This window comes from Gnatocerus cornutus, unplaced genomic scaffold (genome assembly GCF_029298725.1).
Source record: "Gnatocerus cornutus isolate USDA-ARS CGAHR unplaced genomic scaffold, icGnaCorn1.1 ctg00000033.1, whole genome shotgun sequence".
Lineage (NCBI taxonomy): Eukaryota > Metazoa > Arthropoda > Insecta > Coleoptera > Tenebrionidae > Gnatocerus > Gnatocerus cornutus.
The window spans coordinates 810,404-827,810 of NW_028275382.1; the positions used below are offsets into that span (position 1 = coordinate 810,404).

Genomic DNA, 17,407 nt, shown 5'->3' on the forward strand with positions numbered 1-17,407 from the left:
CTCCACTGAGCTCCGAGCATTTTTGCCACACCACCTGAGTCAGTCGCAACATCGGCAAGTGTCCTTGTTTCTTGTTTCTTGTTTTTTCTTTTATTGTTGGTAGTCCCTTTTGGGTAAAAACGTGGCAATGTTTAAGGGTGTGTTAAAGTGAATTATGTTAAACAATAAACTACTAGATTAACTGAAACCGTATTTGATGTGCTACATTTCAAAAATCCAATAATATTCTAATTTAAAATTATAAAATTTTTATACTTGCAACTGTTTAGGAGCTCGCCACACTGGTTTTCGTCCGAGCCATCCGCACAATGTAAGATGCCATCACATCTTAAAGTTTTATCAATACAAGCTCCATAGTAACATCGAAATTTATTTATGGGGCACCTAAAAACAAACAAATTAAAATTACAGGCAAAATACAAAATATCTATAATTTAACGTACTTTTTTTATTCTGAATTGTTCAGAAAAATATCAAACTGTTAACATTTTTAAATAAACAATATGGAAAAATAGAAATTATTCAATTCAATGTGGTGAAATGCAATACATATACAATTGCATGTACAATGCAGGATCACAAACGTATTTAAAAATATTGTGTTAGGTTGGAAACATTAAGTACGAACGACTTTTAGTTTCGTACTAATTTATTATACATGGTCTGGCAACATATGTGTTTACCCGCAAAATCGTCTATACATTGTCACGCAAAAAACTACAAAAAGCAAAAAAACCAAACTGACTGACTAAAGTCGCTCTGGCCGGCTGGTGACAAATTTACGCCGGTAGCTCAGTCTGGGTGGGTTCGTTAAAACTCACCGACCCCACAATCTTGAGGGCGCCAGGATCCTCCAGCTACGACTTGCGAGTACTTGCGAGAGAAACTAACCAGGAACGAATATATTAAAAAAAAACACAATAGTAAAACCTGAATAAAAAAAAAACAGGAAAAACAAGTACTTAAATTGGACGTCGTCTTTACACCGGCAATCGTTGCTGTTAGATTACGACGTTTCGCTGTAACCCGAACGCTTGCGCAAGCCGACGGCACACCGAGAATTCGCACAACAGTTCAATCGTTCAAAACTCGCAATTACCGGGTCCTGACTTACAAAGAACGTCTGTACAAGTAATAAAACAAAAAAAAATAAATGCCTAAATGTAAAACGGTTGATGTGAAGCCCCAACAGCTCCTCCTACCGAAGAGGTTGTACGGCTCAGTCAAAACGGTCAGCAACAATCCAATTTCAAAAAATTCGGCAACACTAAAACCAAATTACAGGCGTCAAAAGGTCACGAAAATCAACCCTTCCTAACACCTTCCCGTTTAACTCGAAATTGTCACGTTACAACATTTAAAAATAAAATTTTGAAAATTTGCATCCTTTCAGAGTTGACCAAGCTTTAGAAGTTGACACAAAAATTTGTTTTTTATTACCCATAATTTATCGTCGCGACGCCTTAAAGATTTCATTTTTAGGTAATGAAATTGGAAACTAACTTGATAAAACAGCATTTTTTCCTCAAATTTTGAATACAATTTGCATTAAATCTAAAATGACAGCTGAAATATTTTTAACACATTTATATTGAAAACAAATTAATTAGGGGTTGATTTCACAAACCCTTACAATTAACTAACAATTACATTTTTAAGGCGTCGCGACGCCAAAACTATCGATGATAAAAAACAAATTTTTGCTTCAGATCTTAGAGCCTTGTCAACGTATGCAAAATTTCAAAATTTTATCTTTAAAATTAAAGACGATTTTGGAGGTAGACACAAGTGTTGCCGAATCCTGTATATTCAAAATAACACAATACCCAACTTAAAAAAACAAGTTCTTAAATTGACGTCGTCTTTTGACCGGCAAACGTATGCTCACAAGATTTAAGACGTTTCGCTGTAATCCAAAAGCTTGTTTTACTCGATACTGCAAAGGTTTAAAGTCCGCAATTACAGGGTTGACTTACATGGACATCTGTACAACCAATAAAATAAAAAGAATAAAAGTAAAACGGTTAGTTACAGTGAAGCTGTAATCCCCTATCTACAACTAAGGGCCGCTTTTACAAATCAGGTAGAAACCCTGTATAAGCTCGGGGTAGTTATCCTAGGCATAAGTTTATACCGCCGGTTATTCCTGGTATAAATGGTGACCAATTTTACAAGTACTTTTTCGGTCTAGGTTAGGTACCTAGATACCGGAGATAAGCGAAATTGGTAACACCGGAAACAAAATTCCCCAAGTTTTATTTAATTTTGTTTGTCAAATGAACAGGACAAAGACGGTTTACGTTGTGGTTTGCAATTATTAAAATCCCAAAATGTTGATAAATGATGTACCAATATTTGATTCGGATGATGATGAGTAAATTGTCGAACAACTTTCATAAGTACGAGGCCCTAAACGGTTTGTAGACTGATTTTTACGTATGTATTTATAAGAAAAACTAGTTATCGAAAATGATAAGAAATTTGAAGTTTCCGTTTAAGTAATGAGACATTTGAAAATTTGTTGAGATTAATTCAAAATAGAATTCGTTCTACAACTAATCGTATTCACGTGATGCGACTGGAACCATGATCCTAATATGTACTAGCAGACTTTTATAGCTTCAGTGAATCAATTGGATGTAATTAATTACACTGTTCGATAAATTGAAATTAATTTTGAGTACCTTTTTTGAAAGTTGGTGTTTTGAAATCTAAGCAAAGTACTAAGCAACACCTTTGTCCTAAAAACTTCGTATCACGTATAATTTTTTTGTTATGTGAAATTAAAAAAGCGTTAAAAAATATAGAAAAAACATTGTTAACATCCCTTTATTCAGGTTTATTTATAATATTAACCTATTTATGGCTCTAAATATATTCTTAGTTTCCTCCTTTTTTAGAACTTTTCAGATATTATTTATCAATCCAAGATTATTTAGAATTCAACAAGTTTTCTTACTTCCACTTCACTAAATTTATTTATTTTATTATTTTTAAATTTAAATATGATTCAATTTTTTCCTAATTTGCCATTTCAAATCGTACATATTTTACACATTTGTACAAAACTTACTAGATCATCCATCTTTTTTAAATTCGTTTACATTCTCTATTTGGAGTTTATCTTCATTTGCTTTAGATAAAGTTCCTCGAAATCTTTGAGTATTTGTATCTTAATTTTTCTAATAATTTTTGTATATTTAATTTTTTTAACTTGCTGTTATTTTTGGTTTCTTTATACTTTCTCTATTACATTTTTTGGATCACTTTAAATCAGAAAACACAAAAGTTACAAAAAAATAAAAAAATTCTCATGCAAATAATTATTTTTTAGCCGCCAATTTTGATGCAAAATTATAGAGCTTCTTGAACTTGCCACTTGTCTGAAGCACTTTGCAAAAATTTCTTAAGTGAAATATGTTAATTATGACAGGTAAACACGCATACAATTCCCACTTTTACCAGGAATAACTCACTATCCCATCGCCGGTCGGCCGAATAAGAAATACCCATGGTTATACTCAAGTTTATCTATTCTACGAACTAAGCACTGATTGTAAAACCCATTTCCAGGGTTTATCTAAGGAATAATGCTATTCTAAATTTATACCTGTTTTGTAAAAGCGGCCCTAAGGCCTAAGGGCCGCTTTCATAATAAAATACAAACCAGGAATAAGTTGAGAATAGCATTATTCTCCAGATAAGCACAGGAAATTGGTTTTACAATCAGTGGTTAGTTCGTAGAATAAGATACACTTGGGTATAACCATGGGTATTTCTTATTCGGCCGACCGGCGATGGGATTAGTGAGTTATTCCTGGTAAAAGTAGCAGATAGCAGGCGTGTTTACTGACCTAATTGACATATTTCAGTTCAGTTTTTGAAACGTGTTTTGAAACAAGTTCAAAAAAGGTTTAAAATGAAAAACGTAAACGCTCTTCAAATTTTTTATTTGGAGAAACCGAATTTTTAATGGATTTGGTAGAACAACATAAAAACGAGCTTGGTAAGTTGTTCTTTTATTTTATGTAATTATGAATTTTAAGTTTATTAAACACTTCTAATTAATTTTTAGAATGTAAGAAAACCGACTCCGTAACAAACGGTCAAAAAGAAGAAGCTTGGGATAAATTGGCGGTGATGTTTAATAATAAATTAGAAACCGGCAGATCTAAAGAAAATTTGAGAAGTAAATGGGACTCCCTAAAAAAGAGTACCCGTAAAGATGTAGCTCTACACAAGAGCAACCTTAAAAAGCCTGGGGGAGGACCTTGTTCAAGTTTCAAGCCAGGAACGATTGAAAAAAGGGTTTTGGCCATTATAGGAGTGAGCGCAACAGGGAACTTGAATGAGTTCGACAGTGCTGAAATTGCAAGAAGTAAGTATTGTAGAATCAACGTTTTTACAATTATTACATAGTAATTTCTAGTTGAAACAGAAAAAACGTGTTGGAAGCATCCGAAAGCAGGCAGTCGGAATGGACTCTGTGGAATCCTGCACTTTTAAAGCAGCCAATACACCCTGCATTGATCCCTGCAGAAGCTGTTCAAACGACACATATTATAGACAATAGTAAGCACATTAAACCAATGACATTATTGATGATTCTTACAATTAATATGTGTTTACAGGTATTACAATGACTTAATCACGAGATACCGGATTCAACCGGATTCTCCAACTTTAATGAAACCCCTAGTTCCAATGATACCATCGTATCGTATAAAAACAAAGAAAAACTAAAAATCAAAGGACATTTTTTAAGAACTTGCCAAAAGTAAGATCGAGCTCGTAGAGCTGCAGAAGCGTGTTATTGTAGAGGAACATAAAATAAAGATGAAGCAAATGCAAGAAAAACACAAAATTGAAATAGAAATTCTTAAAACAGATATAGAAATAAAAAAAAATGTGTCAGTAGTTAGTTTAGATTTGTAAATATTTTATAATACAAATAAAAATATCATTTTTTTAATTTTTTTTTTACAACTAATTTATTATCTGTTTATATTATTAAGTAAATTTCGAAAATAATCATTAATTAACGTTGCTCTGCGTTGATTATTATGGTGATTCCTGTGGTCAACAACTTGATCATGTTCCTGCAATTGCTGACGACGCTGTTTTTCTTGAACACGCTCCATTACTTGAGGTTCTAAAGGTGGTTCTTTGTTTCCGTCTCTGAGGGCGATGTTATGTATGATCGAAGTGGCCACAATTATATTTTAGAATTGTTTCAATCCCACTCTCATGCATAATGACAAAATTGGAAACCGTCTTTTCTATATACCAAAACAACGTTCCACGGCATTTCTCGTTCTAATCTTACCATCATTGTATAAACGTTTTTCTGCTGCATTTGGTTGTAAAAGTGGTGTTAATAAGTACGTTGTGACTCTATAACCACCGTCACCTAACAGCAAGGAATCTCGAAAATCACCTGCAGCCTTTCTTCTTTTTAACGAAGAATTATTAAAAATTGTTTGGTCATGTGTTGACCAGGGCCATCTTGCCACAATATCCAAAATTCTCAATTTGGAATCACATACAACTTGAACATTCAGCGAAAACCAACCTTTTCTTCCACGATAATATTCAGCATTTAGACCTCCTGGTGAATCTGTCTCTATATGGGTGCAATCGAAGGCTCCTATAACTTTGGGAAATCGGGCTAGCGTAAAAAAATCTCATTGAGTTTCTTCTCGTTCTTCAAGATTTCTTGGCATGTATAAAAATTGTGGTCTCAAAGATGCTATTGCATTCGTTACTTCCTTAATTATCACACATGCGGTTGCTTCACTGACCCCACAAAAATTTCATACAACCAAAATCATCGTGCCAGTCGCATAAAATCTTTGGGTGAGTAATAATATTGTTTGTTATTAATTTTTGTTATTTTTAATTTAAAAAACAGATAGAACAAGTTACAAAAACAAAAATTATAACAACAGTAAAAAAACTAGGTATAATATTTCTGCTAAATTATAGCTAAGAAATGGTTAAAAATGTATTTCCCCAAAGTGAAAAAAATCGCTGTATAATTTTCTGGTATGTTAATAACAGTTTAAACATTATTTCTGCGAAATTTAATTGAAATAATCGTAAAATGTTCATGCAAGCGCTCTCTACAGGGCGACTGTGACGTCATCATTCTGTTCGGCTAGAGAGATGCGACCACCGTATATACTCGATTCACCGAGAAGGCAAGTAACAAGGACGGTTACGGTGAAGCCGTAGACTCCTAACAAGAAAATAACTTAAGAAAATGTCACAATTAAGACGTTGACTAACGATGACTCGGAAAAAAACGATGTGATCTTGATCTCATACAGGCGCTCCTACAACTCTTCATAACGACTTTCCTACAGGTTCTCCTTCCAGAGTCCAAAAAAAGAATGAGCTTGCATAGCTTGGTCAACCGGTCAATACTAATCCTCACGAATCCGGGTTGCGGGATTCAATTCCGCTCTTTTAAAATGGAAAATGGAAAAGGCCTTAAAGTCTTATACCACGTTCACGACTTCCTCGAGGTGGATTTAATCTGCTTCAAGCTCAGACAAATCCTGTCTCCTTCAGGAACCTTAGTAGTTTATCCACGAATCGACGTACAAAACAAGGAAAAAGGCACTAAACCACTCTCAAAAACTCAGAAATTGGGAAACTCTCAAGTACTGTACGACTCGAAGATTAAACTGGAAGTGATCTACCGGAACCAGAATGGCTGCTATAGCTTCTTTAGCTCTACGTCACATTTCCTCATCAAGGTGATCCCTTGACAGGTGAAAATTTGGGGTCATTCAAACCAAAACAAAGAATGAAAGTGATCGTAAAGAGTACCAAAACGAAGCAAACGATAAGTAAACAGATAGAAAATTATTCAAAAATTCAACCGTAGACCTCAAAACATAAAATGAAAAGAAGAACAGATCGCAGAGCAAAGAATATAAGTTAGAAAAGTTAGAGCAAAGACGAGAACTAAAGAGCTGCAACCTAGACAACACCGAGGAACTTGTACCATTCCTCCAGCTAGAATTCTGAGACTCAATTGTATTTCTCCAGTCACCTCCAAACTGGTACCTAACCAAACTGACTGACTGATAACCGAAAAAACTGTAATTACTCACAAATTAACTCGAATAGGCAACCCAATATATTACAGGTGTCAAAAGGTCACGAAGATGAACCCGTTCTAACACCTTTCCGATTTAAGTTAAAATTATCACGTTACACGTTTACACGTCAACATTTTGTGTCACAAATGTCATCTATCCTTTGGTTCGGTAGAGATTCTAAAAAAAGTCTTATGTTTCGTGATCACCGCGATTTGTTGTCGTGCCTTTCCGGTACTTCTGGGGCGATAATGGGTCGGCCCAGGGTGATTTCCCGGAGAATAAAAATGCACTACTTTGTTTGTTAGCGTATACAGGTGTCCCAAAACTCATGTCTAGCCGAAAACCGGGAATATCGGGAAAAGCTGTGAATGTGTATATTGCTGAAAAAAAAGTTATAGCTTCAACAGATTGTGACGCAATCTCAGGCCTAGCGCGCGTTTTGGGTACCGGCTCGGCCAACCCTGACGGGAGGCGGGGGTTTAAAAACCAAAAAAAAAACAGAAGGGCGCCACAGGTTTCCGGTACCAAAACTCAGCGCCGCTAGGCTCGTTAAAAAACCCGAAAACTTACCTTATTAGAGTATAGGCTGTTGAGAGGAGGGACAACAGCAAACAGAGTTTCAACAAAAATCTATACAGGGTGGCCCATCTAAGACTTTCGGGCTCAATATCTTTGTTATTTATAAACGGATTATTTCCAAAATTTAAAATATAATTTCTTGAATAGGTAAGGAAGATGTGACATTAAATGAAGTTACCAAGAAAGATTCTTATCCACTTCCTAGAATTGATGACACTTTGGATGCTGTCGGTAGTTCGTCATGGTTTTCCACTTTAGATTTGCAAAGTGGTTATTAGCAGGTCGAAATGGACAAGACAAATAAAGAAATGACTGCGTTTACTTCATGTGCGGGTTTGTGGCAGTTTAATGTTATGCCGTTCGGACTTTGTAATGCGCCGAATGCATTTGAAAGATTAATAGAACGCATATTAAGCGGTTTATCTTGAAATACTGCGTTAGTTTATTTGGAGGATGTTATTGTTCACGCTGGAGATTTCAATGAAGAACTGATCGTTTGCGCCAAGTGTTTAGTAGACTAAAGGACGCTAATTTATAATTAAACCCCAAGAAATGTTACTTGTTCCAAAAACAGGTCAAGTATCTGGGGCATGTGTTGTCCGGTGAGGGCGTGCAGACTGACCCTGAGAAGACAGAAGCCGTAAAAAGCTGGAAGATTCCCACTAACGTCGATGAAACAAGAAGTTTTCTCGGACTTTGTAGTTACTATCGTCGGTTTGTGAAGAATTTCTCTGATGTTGCCAAACCCCTTTTTGTCATCACTGAGAAGAACAAGAAATTTGAGTGGACAAAAGAATGTCAAAGGTCGTTCGAGAATTTGAAAGTGTTGATGACTTCTGCTCCGATTTTGGCTCATTCACAAGAAGAAGGAAAATTCTTCTTAGACACTAATGCAAGCTCGTCTGGTATCGGTGCTGTTCTATCGCAAGAACAAGATGGTTGCGAGAAAGTCATTGGTTATTACAGCAAAACTCTTCATAAAGCACAGAAAAACTGGTGCGTCACAAGAAAAGAACTTTATGCCGTTGTTAAGTCCATCGAGAACTTTCACAATTTACTTTATGAAAGAAAGTTTGTGATTCGCACAGACCATTCTGCGTTACAATGGTTGATGAAGTTTAAGAATCCAGAAGGTCAAACAGCAAGATGGTTAGAGGTTTTGCAAACTTACGACTTTGAAATTCGTCATCGTCCTGGAAGAAGTCACGGGAATGCTAACGATTTATCACGAAGACCATGTGATGGAAATTGTAAAAATTGTTGTCGACAAGAAGAAAGAGAAGTTTCTGTCAATGTCACAAAGCTGGAAGAAATCAAAATAAATGGTTGTTCAATTTCTGCAGAAGATTTGAAGAAGAAACAGCGAGAGGATTCGTTGTTGAAAAGAATCATTGAATGGTTAGAAATGGAAAGAAGACCAGAATTTCAAGAAGTTTCTGGGTCAGACCCAATTTTGAAAGCGTATTTGGCACAATGGAGAAGTCTAAAACTGTTGGATGGTTTGCTCTACAGGCTGTGGGAAAGTGCAGATGGTAGACAAACGAAAGAAAAACTGGTTTTACCAGCACCGTTAATAATCGAAGTCTTAAAACATCTTCATGATAGCTCTTCTGGTGGTCACTTTGGCATCAAGAAGACGTTGGAAAAAGTTAGAGAACGGTTTTATTGGATTAGTTGCCGAGATGATGTTGAAAACTATTGCAAAACCTGAGATGTTTGTAATGGTAGAAAAGGTCCCAATACAAGACAGCGTTCGAAGATGCAACAGTTTAACGTCGGGTCTCCGTTTGAGAGAATAGCTATCGATACTCTCGGACCACTGCCGATGACAATTCGTGGAAACAAGTATCTAGCTGTTATAACGGATTACTTTACAAAGTGGCCAGAAGTTCTTCCTCTACCAAATCAAGAAGCTGAAACTGTGGCTGGAGCACTGATTGAAAACGTAATTTCAAGATTTGGGGTTCCAATGGAAATTCATTCTGATCAAGGGCGAAATTTTGAATCAGGGTTATTTTCTTCAGTTATGAAAATCCTGGGCATAAATAAAACAAAAACGACTGCACTTCACCCACAGTCAGATGGAATGGTTGAGAGGTTCAACAGAACAATTTTGGATTATCTTTCAAAATTCGTCGATGAGAACCAAGGTGACTGGGACAAGAAAATCAGTCTTTGCATGATGGCGTATAGAACTGCCGTAAATGAGACTACGCGATTCACACCAGCGAAATTGATGTTTGGAAGAGAGCTTCGGTTACCTATAGATTTAGTTGTTGGTCAATTACCTGAAGAATCGGAACAAACCTTGCCAGAATGGGTTAACAAAATGTAGAAAGACTTAGGGCCAGTTTCATAATCATCACTCAAAAGTCACTTTAGTTAAAGACGACTTTAGTTTAAAGTTAACTTTAAAAATGACTTTAAAAAATTGTGTTTCATAATTATTTTAAAGTGTCACTTTAGATAAAGCCCCCTTTTGCAATGGTTGGCTACACTGAACTTTAAAATATTTCCATCAAAATCAAAACAAACTGTCATTATTTGTCATTTGTGTGTGCAAAAACAATCTTGAACTGCAATGTCGGAAGTCGCAAACACCAAAAGAAGACAACGATCTTCAAACTTCTCTAAGGAAGAAGAAATTGGTCTTCTTAACGCTGTGGAAGATCATAAGGGTATCATAGAATGTAAAGTCAGCAATAAAGTCAGCATTGCTGAGAAGGAGGAAGCTTGGCGGCACATACAAGAGAAGTGCAATGCCAAGTCCGGAATAATGCGGACGGTGGAGCAATTAAAGGGTAAATACGACAACTTAAAAACCAAAGTCCGGAAACAAGCAGCCGACACAAAAGCCATATTTAAAGGCAGGAAGACCATCACATAATAGTACTTCTGATCCTGTGAGTGAAGCTGTTCTATCATTAACAAAAAAACTGTGTTGGGTCTAGAGCCCACCTTCGATAGTAATGCGGAGGTAATAACTTTTAGTTTCAATTTTTCAGTGGGTACAAAATTTACTACTTTTAGAATTTAGTACATGTTACCCCAGAGGAAAATACTGAAAATATTGATTCAAATGAATTAATGCAAAATGATGCAGGAACATTTCTAGACAATTATGACGTATGTTGAATAAAATACGTGCCTACATAATCTAAATAGTTTTCTTCCAGAATCAATCATTAATAATGAAAAAAAAAACTGGAGCACGTATGTCCCTCAAAATTTAAAGAAGCCAAAGAATAAAAAATTAAAAACTTTTGACAAACGACCCTTCTTTTCTAAGCAGGACTATTACCAAAAAAAAAATCAAACTTCTAGAAAAAAATTTGAAGAAGAAAGCCAGTTGCGCCAAGCAAAAGAACAGAGAGACGAAGAAGAACATTTTAAAAAAATGGGAATATTAGATTTGGAAATTTTGTTAAAAGAACAGCAGTTGTTAAAATAAAAATGTTTATGTTTCAAATTGATTTCGTCTTGTCTAAATAACACAATAACATTACTATTATCACGTATTAATTGCTTAGGTTATTTTAGAATAAGTTTGGCACAAGTAGGCTGCATCGATATTTTTATGTCTACACATTGAATAATACTGACGAATTTTATTTTGGTTATCACAGGCCACATCGTCAAATATAAATAAGGAATGATCAAGAACCTGAGAGGGATTAATTACGTCATCATTATTGTCGTACGGAAAGTATTTTACTCCATTCACACGTGCCAACACCAATTTTAGTACTTGATATTTAGTTTGAAATAAAGATTTTGAATAAAGATAAACATTTTTAAATTTAAGTCCTCTTTCATTATAAATTAAAGAAAACAATGCGTTTGTTTTTTCACATCCACTGGCCCCACAAAAAATTGCTCGAAATGAAGTTGGTAGTAGTTTTCCATGAATATGAGTTTTCGGTTTTTCAAAAAAATATAAATTAACTATGGATAGGGTTTCTTCTTGTTGCGTGCACTGCGTTCTAACATAAACTGATGGTGGAAATAGAAAGAATTGTATATAAAATTTTATCACCATCATCACTGTCAGAAAACATCAAACATACTTTACAACGTAAACTGCATGATTCTAATGATGATGATGATGATAATGTTGATGATGATGATAAATCATTTTTGATTAATTTTTCGAGTATACATCTACAAGTATCAGGTCCACATGTGGCGTTTGGATTCGACCAAGGACATGTCACATAATGAAGTCCATATTTATCATTGTATACTTTTTCTGGTTTGTTAGTATGTGCTTCATGCATTAAAGAAAATCTACTACAACATCACCTTAAATAGATCTGATGGAGAGAGGGTGCTTAATAAAAGATTAAAAACTCTAGCATTTATTTATTTTTTCCACCCACGGGTGCAAAATTACACAGTTTACATTTCTACAGTGATTATGATTTAAAGTGATTAAAGCATTTTGGGCGTTGTTTTTCAAACTTGTGTAATGGCACGATTTGAATTTAAAAGTACCGCCGCCGCGGGGCGGAAGTGACATCGCCACCCGCCCGCCTAGGGAAAGATACGGAAAGGGCCAGTTGACCAGTGGAGATTACTTCCGCCTAGTACTCCAAACAGAGCAGTTGTCTTTGTTGAAGTGGTGCCGCCATTGTTGAAAAACAATTCTTTTGTAGTGACTTCGCGCTACCGCTTTTGTTCTTTTGTGCATTGTTTGTTTTGTTTTGTTCTTTTAGTTTTTGTTTTGCATGCTTTAACATTTAGTAGTTTTTTTATTAAATTGTAAACGTTAGTGTAAGTGGGTAAAAAGGTTGCCGGTAAGCTAACGCTGAAAAGGTATGTAAAATGTTAATTTGTTCTTCGGTCGGGAAAGCTTTGGTTGTTAGCAGGTTTCTGGGAGGTTTTCGTGTTCAAATGTTAAAGGGAAATGGGGTTAAAACGTGGGTGGTACTCCCAGGAAACTTGTTACTTTCTCTTGTATTTGTAATTATGTGATTAAATACTTAATGTTGGGGGGGCGCATGTCGGTTTTCGAGGACTTTTCCAAATTTGCATGTTTCAGAATGGGCGTGGGAAAAAGCGCGCCAATTCTGGTGCGTCACTTCGGTGACCGTTAGGCTGGTTGGGGGCGCCATATTGAGCGCGTCCTAAAACGTTGTTGTATTATTTTTATTTTCTATATTTTCCGACAAGCCGTAACGTGTCGTACGATGCCGCGATTCAAAAATTCTTGTTCTTTTGTTTTGTCGTTCAAGAAATGAAGAAAGAAGAAGAGGGCCCAAGTCGTCATGTATGCCTTGTCTGTTTCAGCCGATACCACGCGGGACTTTGATTTAGGTGATTTATCGTAATGATCCACGGTCGATATTAGAGTGTGATTGCTAAAACCGTCTTTTGTTTCCCGCGAGAGTGAGAATGTGGAGGGAATGAGTGTCATTGGTCGTTCGGTTTTCAGCGGCAAATTCAAACGCTTTATCTTTTCGGGTGTCCGTATTCTGACTGGAGGCCTTTGAGGTACTCCCACAGTGGAGTGTTGCGGGTGCTAGTAGGCCGGGTTCGCCCGGAAACGCCGTGGCCCGTAAAACCAGTCCCGGGTGTATTTTATTATCCGAAAATTCCAAAGATATGATGATCTAAAGTGCTATGATTTGAACGAAAACTGAGAAGAAGAGGCAGGCAAACCGCAATACGACAATCAACTTGCAATTCAATTCAAATTTCTCGCAAATCCAAAACAAATCGCACAGATACGTTACTACGCTTTGATAATTGTAATTTTCTTGTTTAAATCATTGTAATCTTTGTAATCGTTTTTGAAAAGATCGAGTATTATGGGTAGCTTAGTAGTTGACTGTGAAGGCTAGGTTTTTATCCCACTGGGTTTTTTTGTCCAGCCAGTCTTGTAATGAGTGGTGGTGTTCATGTAAATTTTGCTTTTTTGTTTTCCATGACTGTAAACGAGTTTCGACGTTTTGACTAAACACACTCACTACAGGTCTAACGGTCCGTTGCATGACTAGTTTTTCATTTTCCATTCTAAATCACTAACTACATTAATTTTCCAAAGCAAATAACATTAAAGATCAACGTTTACTAATACAGCTCTCCAACCCATTTGTTGTTTTATTTCACTCTTCCGTTTGTGTCGCTTTTGCCCGTTACACTAAAGAACCGAGGTCCGTTTTCTAAATTTTCTTTAGTAATTTTGTTTTTCTCAAACACAACGTAGGTCCTAACCGTTTTTGATGATCACAGCCAAACTTTGGATTTTAAATTTCGCGGTCTTTTAGCGCCATTTTTAAATATGTTTTGTGTGTATGTTAATGTCTTTTGGCGGGCCTTTTGGGTTATTACACTTGGGTACACCATCTTCATTTTCAACGTTTTTTATGATCAAGTCCGGTAATTTACTTGCACACACATATGTTAAATAAGTATGTTTTTGGCTCCCCTTCACATAAAACATTTTATAGTTTTTTAGTACTTTAATCAAAATATCAGCAAAGTCATCATAATTCACATATCCATATGAATAGCGTAGACCATGGAAATTTCGTTCTTCATACCTCACTTGACATTGGTTTGCGACAATGTATCAAATTTTTTAGGCGGCTTTAGAAAGTAATGATTGGTTTGATGTCCGTTGAATATGGTAACTTCTTTGGGGTAAAAGGACCATTTTTGATTTTCATTTCTCAAGTTAAACCCTTGAATATCAACACAAACAATCGTCATCATGATTGTCGTCACCTTAACATTACATCTTTAGTCTGTTAAATTATATACCACCCCCTCTTACTTTTTAAGATAGACTTCGTACTATCTCACTAATAGGAAGATGTTCAAAGATGGTATCATGAATGATAATGCAATATGCTTTTGTATCTGCAGGAAAACTACTTGCGGCTTCAATATTAACCTTAAGATCAACAGTATTTGATTTCAACGATTAGTGCCTTTGGGAACAGTTAATAACGAACAAAGCTCGATTCTTAAAAGCTACATAATCTAACAAAAGTTTTTTGGGATGTGTAATATCATTTTTAAATCTACTCAAAAATTGTGAATAATTATAATGTGCATCAACAAATTTATTTTTTTCAAAGTTGAGCCTCATGCGTTCTGTAGGGTAATATTCTACATTTAGCATAATACGTATATCTGATACATTTATATTCCCAAAATATTGTGGATCCTTTTTGATAGTATTTCTGATCCCCGGTTGGAATGCAATAATTACAAATCGAGGTGTTTCTACATTTGTACTCGTTTTCACACCCCAAATTTCTTTTGTAGCACCAACAGTCAGCTGAGGCAATTCATGATAATCCCATTTTCTGAACGATATAAACATTGGCTCATCTGTTTTTATTGATTTTAACAAATTTAATTTGAGGACATCATTAGGTGTAATAATGTCCACTTTTAGTAAAATATTTTTAATGTTTAATTTCCCTGCTATCGTAGGATCTTTTACATTAGTTGTATACATACAATCATTATCGTTCTTGTTCCTTACAAGACGTATAGTTTGTTTTCCAAAAGATATTACTTGATGATCATTGAAAACACCAAACAGATGTTTTAGCGGGACACGTAGAATAAATGATCCATCAGTATTTACTATAGGATTTTGTGGAAAATTTCATCCTGCAATATCCAGGTGCTTTGAATCGTTGGGGTTATAACAGAGATAACCTCTGATTGTACTCACAATACCAGGATCTCGTACGGTCTCAATTTCTTTACCATTTAATTCATATGTGACAGAATCAAATAGAAACGCACCAACATTATTTACAATTGGTTAGTTACAAAGGCATGCAACTACCCTCACTGTTGGTTGCCTAACCATTTCACCTCAGCCTTTTGTATTCTACTTGTTGTGTACATAGAATGTAAATAAGTAGTCTTAAGCAGAACCTCGAGTAGTTAAGTCACCCAATTCTCAACCAGAGACAAAAAAAGGTGTTGTGACGACACAGTCACACACGCGCAACGATTGGTCCTTCGAGCCGGATTGAGAAAAAGCGGTGAAAAGAGTGCAAGTTGGAAGCAGCCATCACCACCACAAGCGTAAAGAATGGTCCCAACTTGAAGAAAGACTCCAAAAAAGAAGAGCGATTTGCAGGGTCAGAAACGGGATCTACCCAGTCGATTTTTCACAAGAAGTAGCATCAGCTTTGAAAAAAAGATCAGTCCTTTCCAATTTTCCTTTACGAATCTATTTGAATCAGTAACAAATACAACTTCTTAAATATGACGCGCTTACAAGAGAAGACTCGCGAACGAATTCAAATGATCGAAAAAGTAAAACGAATTAAACCACACATGGAGGCTTATGAACAAACCCAGGGCATCGGTTTCGTAAAATGTAGACGCGAAATCGTAGTAGCGGCATTCAAAGAATTTTCCGGCGTACAGACCGAAATCGAAAATCGCGTAACTGACGCAGAACTCGAAAACGAATTCGCAGAACGGGCTAAATTCGAAGATATCTATTACGATGTAATGACAAAAATTAAATCAATTCTCGATCAACATAATATTAACATTCTAAAGGAAATTCCAACTCCAGCAGTAGTACCGTCCACTTCGCAAAATTCGAGTCAAGCCGTTGAAAAAGACAAAAACATTTTAAATTTGCCAGGTATCGGAAAATGTACAGCCGAAACTTTACGAAACTTAATTAATACCACTTCAGTAAATATTGAATGTTTAAAATTATTCAACATACCCATCGAACAATGGGACGACATTTTAGTGCCTATAATTACAGAAAAATTAGATTTTCATTCCAGCAAGGAATGGTACACAAAATTATCAAGCGAAATTCCAACATACAATCAATTGAAAACATTTTTGGAGGCTAGGTGTCAATACTTGGAAAGTCTTAATTATTCAACAAACTTTAATAAACAATCAAATCAGATGCCAACAAAACAAAAGAAGGTTTATTCAAAACCATTTGCATATTCCTCAGCCAATCATCTGGCCTATCAAAGTCAGCCCAAAATTAAATGTAACTTATGCAAGAAGAACAACCATTTAATTTATCAATGCATGAATTTCTTAAAATTAACTATTCCCGAACGGATTGAACAAATTGACAATTTGAAGTTGTGTGAAAATTGTCTTCGATCTGATCACAAGGTTCAGGAGGTTAGATCAAATCGTTTGTGTAAACATTGCCAATTCAAACACAATAGCTTGATTCATGATAACACTAAACAGGCCAGTTCGAGTATCAACAATCATTGTAACGATTTCCAAACCGAACAATTGCTATTAACTGCAATTATTTACATTTTTGACAAATTCGGAAAAACTCATGAATGTCGTGTTTTATTAGACGGAGGCTCGCAATCAAATTTCATAACAAAGGAACTAGGCACCAAACTAAAATTAAATATTCATAAAATTAAGCATCAAATAACTGGTATCAATATGAATTCGAACACAATTACTGAGTCAATCAATGTCAAGATAGAATCAAGAAATTGCAATTTTGTGACCACAGTAAATTGTCTGGTTTTACAAAATATAACAGCGAATATCCCGTCAAATTCATTTTCAATTGACAAGATAAATATTCCTAAAAACGTTTCGTTGGCCGATTATCATTTTAACAAAAGCGGTCCGGTTGATTTACTCATTGGTGCACAGCTGTTTTTAGAATTATTAACAGAAGTAATGTTCCAACTCAAACCTCATAAATTGTTTCTTCAAAATACGATGTT

At 35.5% G+C, this 17,407-nt stretch overlaps 1 protein-coding gene across 1 annotated transcript in view; it reads right to left on the reverse strand.

Annotated features, from left to right (window-relative positions):
• Positions 1-17,407, reverse strand: part of LOC148166008 (CLIP domain-containing serine protease B4-like) — a 612,376-nt gene that overhangs the window by 470,183 nt on the left and 124,786 nt on the right. The window contains exon 4 of the mRNA XM_088049497.1: positions 256-384. Coding sequence (XP_087905623.1) covers positions 256-384 — 129 coding nt within the window. The remainder of the gene's footprint in view (positions 1-255; positions 385-17,407) is intronic.